Source organism: Belonocnema kinseyi, chromosome 10, assembly GCF_010883055.1.
Source record: "Belonocnema kinseyi isolate 2016_QV_RU_SX_M_011 chromosome 10, B_treatae_v1, whole genome shotgun sequence".
Classification (NCBI taxonomy): domain Eukaryota; kingdom Metazoa; phylum Arthropoda; class Insecta; order Hymenoptera; family Cynipidae; genus Belonocnema; species Belonocnema kinseyi.
Window position 1 is genome coordinate 98041815 of NC_046666.1, and position 10553 is coordinate 98052367.

Genomic DNA, 10553 nt, shown 5'->3' on the forward strand with positions numbered 1-10553 from the left:
TGCACCATCACACCGGACAAAACTGACTCGGGAATTGGTTGAGTCGTACAGCTGGCAACCGCTACCCCACCCCGCTTACTCACCAGACTTGGCTCCATCCAATTAAAAAATTGAATCTTAAAAAATTTGACTGATTTTGAATGGTATCGGATGGTTTGAAAGTTTTAAGATGATTTAACAATAATTTAAAAATTGACCGGATGAAAAATTGAAAATAATTTATATACGGAAAAATATATTTGTAGAGAATATTACAAATAATTTCAAAAATTGCACAACATGAATCTGAAATATGTTAAGGACAACTTTTAAAACTTTTAAAAATTAAAAAAAAAGAAAAATGTGACTCATTTTAAAAGATAATCAGATGGTATAATAATCAGATAATCAGATAATCAGCTTTTGAATCATTTGAGCGTATTTTGAAAATTGAATGGATTGAAAATCAAAAAATATATATATTTGGAAAAATTAATTCTTAGAGAATATTTTAAAAGATTAACAAATTTTTTAATGTAAAATATAAAATACTTTAATGAAACTTCTTCAAGGTTTTCGAAATTAAAACAAGAAATTATAAAAAGCCTTACTCATTTTGAAAGATAATCTGGTGGTTTCAATGTTTCAACAAGATTTGCAAATAATGTCAAATTGAACGAAATAAAAATTTAATATGTGAAAAAATTAATTCTTAGGGAATATTTATAAAGATTAAAAAAAGTTCTAAAGATAAAACCGAAATATTGTGAGGAAACTTCTTCGATCTTCAAAACTTAAAATAAATAGGAAAATTCCACTTATTTTCAAATATATTCAGATGTTTTGAAAGTTAGAAGAAGAGATTTACAATAATTACAAAATTGAGTAAGTTTCAGAATTTAAAATGATTATATTAAGAATTTTTTTTATTATTTAAAAAAACTAATTTTAAAATTCAATCAGAAGGTTTAAAAGGTTGGATGATTTTAGAATTATTTCCAAATTGAGTCACCTAAACGTTTAAAATAACATATTTGGAATGATTATTTCAAAAGATTTTGAAAATTTTAAAAGAAAATCTTAAGATGTAAAGATTTGGAAACACCAAATCAAACCAATCTTAGACCGACAATGCAATAATGAATTGTAGAAAATTATTTATTCTGTTTTACGGTCACGGCAAAATAAAAACAAATTAGAGCAATCATTTCAACTCCATTTATTTTTAGAACAAAATTAAAACTTCGACGACGTTCCGCATCACTGCGTGCCTTTTCTAGAGAATTTAAATAGTAATTATAATAAGCTAATACAAAATAAATATAAATAGTTCAAAAAAGTTATTATTTAGAGTAAAAAATATTTTTAAAAAATAATACCTCAGTTTAAAACTATTTGGAAGCGAAACAACAATCATTCTAATTTTGGAGTCAATACGTGTCAATTTTTTGTGTCATATTTAAAATAATTTATACGTTATTATAAGTTCAAAAAAAATTAAGACTGCAAACGATTATTGAGAATGAGTCAAATGAGAAAGCCTTATAAAATTGAAGAGGCTTTTTCAGCATAAAAACTACATTATTAACGATTTTGAAACCATTCTAAGTGTTTTGGAACAACGACGAACATATGACTAGGAGATAAATAAGGCGGAAAATCTTTGATGAAGATAAAGGCAGCATATAAAGTGAAATACAATGATTAGCCAAGGTTCCATAGAATTACTGATGAGGAAGCGCGAACTTAAATTAATTTAAAATTTTAAAAATTTAAAGAAACATTTTTTTGTGACTAAACTAAGATGATATCAATTAATTATGCTTTAGTAAATTTTATTAATGTTTAAAATTTCATTCCAAATAAAATTCCAAGAGTGTTGTGACAAACCTGTATTTAAATTCACAAATGTACAGTCTCTTTTATGTTCGGCATTTCTAGTTTTTAATCTCCTCCGAGTTTCACCTATATAAACTTTATTACAACATTTTCATTTTATCATATAAATAACACAAGACAAATTTTCAATGCTATCCCTATATTTTTTCTTTAATAAATAGTTATCTAAACTATTAATGTTTTTGAAATAAACATTTATGTTAAATTTTTTTAATGAACTTCGTAGACGTTCAGAGAGACCTTGTATATACGGTAACGTAACTTTTAAATCAAATTTATTGTAAGTATCAATCCATTTATTTTTATTTTTAGTACTGTTATAAATTTCATGTACACGCTCAGCGATAATGTCATTAATTAAAGGAAGAGGATAGTCGTTAGATACTAACGTTGTTTTTAGTTGATTTAAATTTTCTTTTCTATATTGCACATCACTGAAATTGACACATCTATCAACTAAACCTTTGGATTAACCCCATTTTATGACAAAATAAATTATGTGAATTGTAATTGAGATATCTCCCAAACCAAGATGGTTTCTTGTACCAGTTAGTTATTAAAGAACCATTTGAAGCTTTAATTATTTGTAAATCAAGGTAGTTTATAACATTGTTTATTTCAATTTCATGAGTGAATTTTATGCTCTCCCCTATACTATCAAACACGTTTACAAGAAGGTCAATTTTATTGGAAAGAACAATTGCTATGATTTCGTCGACATGTCTTTTATACAAGATGGGTATGAAATCTAATAAATCGAGAGCCCTTTTTTCAACATCTTGTAATACTACATCAGAAACTACCGGAGATAAGGGCGAACCCATGGGACAACCTGATATCTGTTTATAGAATTTGTTATTGAAAGAGAAAACAGTTCTAATGGCTATTAATAGTTCATTCTTAGTTATTTTTGTTAAATTATGATTTAAGATAAGCTTTTCTTCGATACAATCTAAAGCAAGATCAAGCGGAATGCTATCAAACATCGATACAACATCTAAGGAAACTGTTGAGAAGATTAAAAACTAGAATTACCGAACATAAAAGAGACTACAATTAGTAAGTTAAATATAGGTTTGTCACAACACTCTTTGAATTCTAATCACTATTTCGATTTAAGCAATATTAAAATATTGGCTACTGAAAAAAACACTTATCAAAGACGTATTATTGAATCTATATTCATAAAATAATTTCGAAATATTTCTGTTTATTTACAAAATGAAATTTTTAATATTAATAAACTTGACCAAGGCATAATTAATTAATATCATCGTAGTTTAGTTACAAAAAATGTTTCTTTAAATTTTTTAAATTTAAATTTAATTTAAGTTCGCGCTTCCTCATCAGTGATTCTATGGAAACTTGACCAATCATTGTATTTCACTTTATCTACTGCATTTATCTTCATCAACGATATACCGCCTTATATATCTCCTAGTCATATGTTCGTCGTTGTTCCAAAACACTTAGAATGGTTTCAAAATCGTTAATAATGTAGTTTTTATGCTGAAAAAGCCTCTTCACTTTTATGAGACTTTCTCCTTTTACTCATCCTCAATAATTGTTTGGAGTCTTACTTTTTTTAAATTTATAATAACGTATAAATTATTTTAAATAAGACACCAAAAATTGACACGTATTGACTCCAAAATTGGAATGATTGTTGTTTCGCTTACAAATCGTTTTAAACTGAGGTATTATTTAAAAAAATATTTTTTACTAATAAATAATAACTTTTTTTTAACTATTTATATTTATTTGTATTATGTATTAGCTTATCATAATTATTATTTAGATAGTGTGAAAAAGGCACGCAGTGATGCCGAAACGTCGTCGAAGTTTTAATTTTGTTCTAAAAATAAATGAAGTTGAAATGATAGCTTTAATTTGATCTTATTTTGCCGTGATCGTAAGACAGAAGAAAGAATTTTCTACAATTCAAAAATCTTAAGTATTTTAAGGAAACATCTTTACATTTTTCAAAATAAAAAAAAAAGTAGAAAAAATTGGATTCATTTTTTATTTTAATCAGATGGTTTAAAAGTTTAAAAAGAATGAACAATAATGTAAAATTAAATGGATTAAGAATTAGAAATAAGGTAAAGGCAGGGGGACTCGGATATTGCAAAAAGTTGAAGGTATACTCGGACGATCTTAAACAGTAATGAATAATTCGTCACAAATATCAAAATTATTGGAACTAAAAATTGACTTAAATGCGGTAAACCATTATGTATGAAAATCTATGAAAGTTTATTTTAAAAAGTTATTTTTCGTTGATTAGAAAAAATATCTCCAGTCGGACGTCCACGAAACACGAATCGATGGCAATTTCTCGAGTTCTGAGCGATTGTTTGTGATCGCATTTTAGTGTGTAAAATAAAAATGATTGAACGTCGAAGTTATGTATTATATTTTCCATGGTTCTAATCCCATTTCTAAACTACATTCAAACTGAATTTTGTCAAAATTATGTTTATTTATTTAAATAATAAACGTCCGGATACCCCATCTACATTTAAAATGAGTATGGCTTACTCGGACGAAGGGCTATGGTGCGTCCGACTTTACCAACCTCGTTTCCTAAACTAAAACAGGAGTACTCGGACACGTGTTTACGTGTGACGTGACAAGTTACTTATTCAAGGAAGGTAATAATAAGTAACAAAATAAAGTTTATGAAGATAAGAAGTATAAAATAAATTAATACTTAGATATTTAAGAACTAGATTTTTTTCAGAAACATAGAAAAGTACAGGGAATTATTTGTTACCAGGGCGTTTGAGTATGAACGTGATAAAGTCGAATAGTAAAAGTGATAAGAGATTGCATGTGATTTAAGCAACAAAAAGAGTATTAAGTAGTAACAATGTTAAAGAAAAAGAAGAAAACCGTAAAGTAGCCGATTTAAAAAAATAATGTAAAAGTACGTCGAGTGGAACGAATACATCCAACTGACATCATAGCCCAAGCACTTGATGCAGTCCGAAAAGGAAGTTCATTTAAACAAGCTACACAAACTTTTGGGATTCCTAAAAGTACTTTGCATTAAAAGTACAAAAATAAGTCTCCTTTAGAAACTAGAAAAGGACCAGCAACAATCCTCAGTGTCCAAGAAGAAAAGCAAATTGTAGAGTGGATTATCTTCTGACAGACAAGAGGCTTTCCAGTAACAAAATCTTAACTTCTTGATTGTGTACAGAAATATTTTACTGAAGTAGAAGCTATACCAGAAGGCTGGGGTGTTGGGTGGACGGAACAACATTTTTCAGCTATATAAAAATGTTTTCCACAAATGGCTTGTTGAAAAAAAAGTATGAATTTCCAGTGATTTTATACGTTGATAACCATACATCACATATAACGTAACCTTTCCTCAAATTTTGCACTGAAAGTAAGATTGAGCTGATTGCATTGCATCCAAATTCGGCACACATCATTCAACCAATTGATGTATTTTTTTTTATAATTTGAAAGAGCGATATAGAGAAGTGCATAGATTATGGAAACTAGAAAATAATATGGTTGAATTGAAAAAGCATCATTTTCCTACAGTATTGAAAATAGCTTTAGAATCTCAAAACTATTCAGAAGGCATTCGAAATAGATTTAGAGCTTGTGGATTGTATACGTTTGATGCTGATAGTGTGAATTACAATGTCTTGAATAAAAAAAGAAAAAAATTCTTTTACCAGAATCAGTAAAACCAAATGGTGTTCAACCAGAATTAAATAATTATTCTAAGCTCTTAGAATTATTAGAAAAAGTATGTATTCCTGTAGAAATATTGGAAGAATTAAAAAAATGAAGTAGATGAATTTTGGAGTGGTGATATAAGATATGATAAGCTATTTGAAGCATGGCGTATTTTAAGGAAAAAATGTGGTGAAAATTTTGTTATTTAATGAAATGTCTTATACATACAAAGAGTATTTAATCAATTTTTTTATGGAAAAAGCTTTTTATGTTATTTTTGTATAAATCTTATGTTATTTTACTTTATTTGAATGATGTATTTTTATTATTAGATGATATAAACAGCCATGCTCATGTAGAAGGAACTGATTTGAGCATTCAAAGTTCTATTTTGAGTAAAATTGAAGACTGTGATTCAAGTACTTTAGGTAATAATCAAGACACTGAAACTATAATATTGAGTTCAACTATTTGTGATGAATCTAATTGTCAGAACAAAGGGCCTGTGATAATTGAAAATGTAATATTACCAGAAAAAATTGTACTGCCTTCGGAGTTTGATAGATCTATTGTAAAAAATGTTTAAATTAGTACTGATGATTGTTTTGATGTCATTAATGAAGAATCAGAGCATCGATCAATTTGCGAATACAAAGAAGTGGAATACGTCGTCAAGAATGGCCAAAAAATAAAAGCTACTGTAATATCAGTAGTAATATCAGTATTACCTTAGATGCTTCAGTATGCTCTCAAAATTGGTTATCACCATTGCAATGATCATTTATTTTTAATTCGTGATGTTTTTTTTTTGTAATTAATCAATTGCCTTTTAAAATAATTTAGAAGTTAGTCAATCAATGGATGTTGATGTTGAACTGTCGCTTGACAAACAAAACTCTTTATCATCTATTACAGAGGATGAATTGTTGCTTGGTGAACAATGTGATTTCTTATTTGAAGGTTGTGATGATAAAAATATTATCGATTCCAATATAACACCATTCATTGAACAAAAAGGTGTAGATAGAGTATATTTAAAAGATTGTAGCACATATAAAAGTGTATGTGATACCAGCTTGAGTCTTTCAAGCAATTCTCAAGGTGTGTGAAAATATTTAAAAAATCGGTTTATAAAAAACTAAATTGTTTTATAAATAAATCATAATAAATTAACATTACAGATAAAGTTCTGGATTTAGCAACAAAAAATTTGAGGATGACGGGCGTAAATAATTGTAGCCATATTGACATGAACAATAACTACAAAGAACAAATGGAAATGAGAAATAATGAAGAAACGACTTCATTAAATCCTAATGAGTTTAAGATCACAGAGAACAGTATTAAAAACTCTAACATTATTCGTCTAAAAAACATTGAGTCGAGTGATACTGGTAATGGTAGTAATTGCACTATGTTACAATTAAAAAATATGTACATGCGAAATCAATTTTAATTTATTTTTTAGGTTCTAGTTCAAATAAATTAGGCGATTCTCTTGCATTTAAATATGCATTTGCAGTTCCTGAATTCCGAAATAAAAAAAATGCACAGGAATTTCCACCTTGTGTTGTACGCAGGCTCGGTTAACTACGTGGGAAATAAATGGCGAAATTCAGCGCCATCTGCGATGGGCAGGAGACCTACAAAAGCATGTATAATTGGTCGCCATATATGTGCATGCTCCTTCCGTAGATGTGTTGACTAGTAAAATAATTTAAGAAAAAAGGATTAATAACGACAAAATTAAGAAAACAAGAAATGCAAAAAAAGAAGTTAAAGATAATTATCATTCAATTTCTCATTTTACGTTTATCATTGACTTAATTTTGCTTTCATTTTCGTATTTTTAGTAGATGAAGATAATTACGAAAAGAGTTAGAATGTGCATACGCATGAATTTTTATTTTGTCTGAGGCAGAGTTGACCTGTGATATAAAGTTTTTTTAATATGTTATAACCATACCAGTTTGCGTTTTCAAGAAATCCTTTTCATTGAAGTGATACCGGCATACGAAAACCCGTTTTGCGGTTGTGGTCTCGTACGGTGATAGCACCAGACAACACGTGATAGTAACAAATGACAACAAGCAATTTCCCGCGCACGCGTTTTTTACACCAATTTGCGTCATCTGCGATGGGCAGGGGAACTAATTTGTCTCCCCTCGCTGCGTCTCAACCCTCCGCGCACAAGTTCTAAAAATTCGTTATTTTCCTTTAATGAGTTGGATGAGCCTGGTTGTGCGAGAAGACTTACTTCAAGCTTTGCAAATGAAAGAAGATGAAAAAAAATGAAGGAGCAACAAATAAAAGAGAAAAAAAAGGAAAGAGAAAAAAAGGAGCAACTAAAGGGAAAAAAGCAAGAAGTAGTAACAAATTGTCAAGAGATAAAGAAAAAGTTATTGCAAAGAAAGAAATATATATATATATATATATATATAAAAGAGAAAAAAAATCATTCAAATCTGAATCATTCCAAGAAACCAAATTACAACTGGGAGAAGATTGAAAGAATCTAGCGACTCAATTAGAAGAATTGGATAAATCAATAGCGACTCATGAAATGGAAGTTTTGCTAGCAAAGATAAAAATTAAAAAAGAGAAAATAGAAAACTAAAACCTTTTTTCACACATGTGTTTATTAAACATAATAGTATTTCGATTTTATAATAAAATTGTTTAATTATACTTCCCTTTTTCAAATTACTTATTCTACGTTCATTAAGATAACTTATATAATTAATTTATTCAAAAGACATCTGATTTTGCAATCATCCGAGTACAGCAGCTAGGTTATACTATTTTCACGTTCCAGTATTTTTAAAATAATCACTCCAGAAAAAACCTTTTTTGCTTAAATCATTATTAAAAGTAGTTTAACTTTAAAGTGAAATTGAAAAATCGTTAAAAATATATAATTTTCCGTTCAAATTTAAAGCTAGAACCTCACTACGTAAAATATCGTCCGAGTACCCCTAGCCTTTACCTTAATTCAAATATGAAATTATTCAAGGCCCACGAACAGGTGCTCTCTCTTTGATACCTGAGAATCGAATGAGGGTCAGTAAGCCAATCTGTTGTAAACACAATATAAATATCTGTCACAATTACATCAGAAATAGAGAAAGTAAAAGAAAAACAGAATTCATGAAACAGCCTCGCTAAATGTAATCAATCATATTAGCATAACGTTTGTTCAACTTATCCAAATCGGTTTTTAAATTAATAGCTTACTATGCCTTTTTGTATACAGGGTGTCTAAAAAGTCCCAGGACGATTGGATATTTCCTCAGGTAAAATATTTTTCAAAAAAGTGAAGGTCATACCTGAAGTAAATTTCAACGAGGAATTCAATGGAAAATTCTACGTTTAGGTGCGTACTAAAGTCATAGGTCAATTGTAACGGTCAAGGTCAGTTAGAGATTATTTGAAATTAACAAACTTTTCCAAGAGGTCAGTGTAATTCCTGAAGTAAATTTCAACGAGAAATTCATTGGTGAGCTCTGTATTGATCTTGTTTACAGCGTTTTGAATATTGTAAAATCATAAGGAAAGTTTTCATTAAAAGTTCCAGGTTTTTTGGTGAGAGTTCTGTTCCTCCCCGAAGAGTTATACAGTCCTATACCGTTTTTCGATACCTAAGTCAATACCTAAGGCGACACCATAAGTCTTATACCGTTTTTCCATACGAATATTACGAATCGAAACTAAATTTACGTATTATGAATACATACTTACTATCTTTCGCTAAAAGATATTTATGGCGCAAGCTAAACTTTCGGAACGAGAGAGGGTATCTGTAATGGAGAAGAGTTAAATCCTGTCTCAAAATCAACAATTGAAAGAACTGTAAGGCGCTGTATGAATCATGGATCTATCAAGGACGTTCAGAGAACTGGTCGGCCAAAATCTGCAGGATCTGAGGAGATGCAGATGGACATAGCCCAAGCATTTGTTCAAAACCCACACCTTAGTTTACGTCGAGCTAGTGATAAGCGTTATGTTGCTCCTGAAATAGTGCGAAATATTTTAAAAAGCAAGAATTTCCATCCTTACAAAGTTCATCTGGTATAAGAGCTCAATGAAGACGATCCTGGTCGTAGGGTTGAATTTTGTGTAATTATGATGGACAAAATTAATAGAGATCCTCTTTCCTTGTACAATACAGTATTTTCAGATGAATCTACTTTCACTTTAAAAGGTGAAGTTAACAGGAAAAATTGTAGATATTAATCCGACACAAATCCTGATTGGATGTTGGAGAGTCACACACAATATCCACAAAAGATTAATGTTTGGGCCGGTATCTTGAATGATACATTGATAGGACTTTTCTTCATCGATGGTAATCTCAATGCCCGTGCATATGAAGAGCTTCTCAGAAACCAAATTGTACCAAGAATAAGGGAGATTACAGGCGATAATTTTCAAAATATTTGATTCCAGCAGGGCGGAGCAGTGGCTCATTACGGTAGGGAGGTTCGAGCATATTTAGATACTCAGTTACCTCAAAGGTGGATTGGAAGAAGGAGTGAAATTGAGTGGCCTGCTAAATCTCCTGATCTGACGCTATTTTCTTTGGGATTGTTTAAAGAGAAAAATATACTCAACGCAACCGCAAAGCTTAGATGAATTGCAGAATCGGATTCTGCAACAGGCTACTTTGATTGATAGAGAGATGATTCGTAATACTGTAACTCATTTTTACAATCGCATAGCTTTTTGTCAAGAAGCTCAAGATTTTCAGTTCGAACATCTTCACTGAAGCGTGAGAGGCAAGGGGACTCACGCTAATCAAGCACCCTGAAACGTGAGAAGTAAGGGGATTCACGCTAATAAAGTACACGTGAGAGGCAAGGGGACTCACGCTAATCAAGCACCCCGACACGTGAGAGGCAAGGGGACTCACGCTTATCAAGCACCCCAAAGGGAACAGAATTTACTACGTCCACGTCGTTGTTCCTGGGTAATGCTAA

At 30.1% G+C, this 10553-nt stretch overlaps 1 protein-coding gene across 1 annotated transcript in view; it reads left to right on the top strand.

Annotated features, from left to right (window-relative positions):
• The window catches only part of LOC117181334, a 12076-nt gene extending 3884 nt beyond the window's left edge, over nt 1–8192 (top strand). Inside the window, exons 2-3 of the mRNA XM_033373895.1 lie at nt 6759–6971; nt 7046–8192. Of these exons, the coding sequence (XP_033229786.1) occupies nt 6759–6971; nt 7046–7167 (335 nt within the window). The 3' untranslated portion in view covers nt 7168–8192. The remainder of the gene's footprint in view (nt 1–6758; nt 6972–7045) is intronic.
• Nucleotides 8193–10553: the final 2361 nt, after the last annotated feature.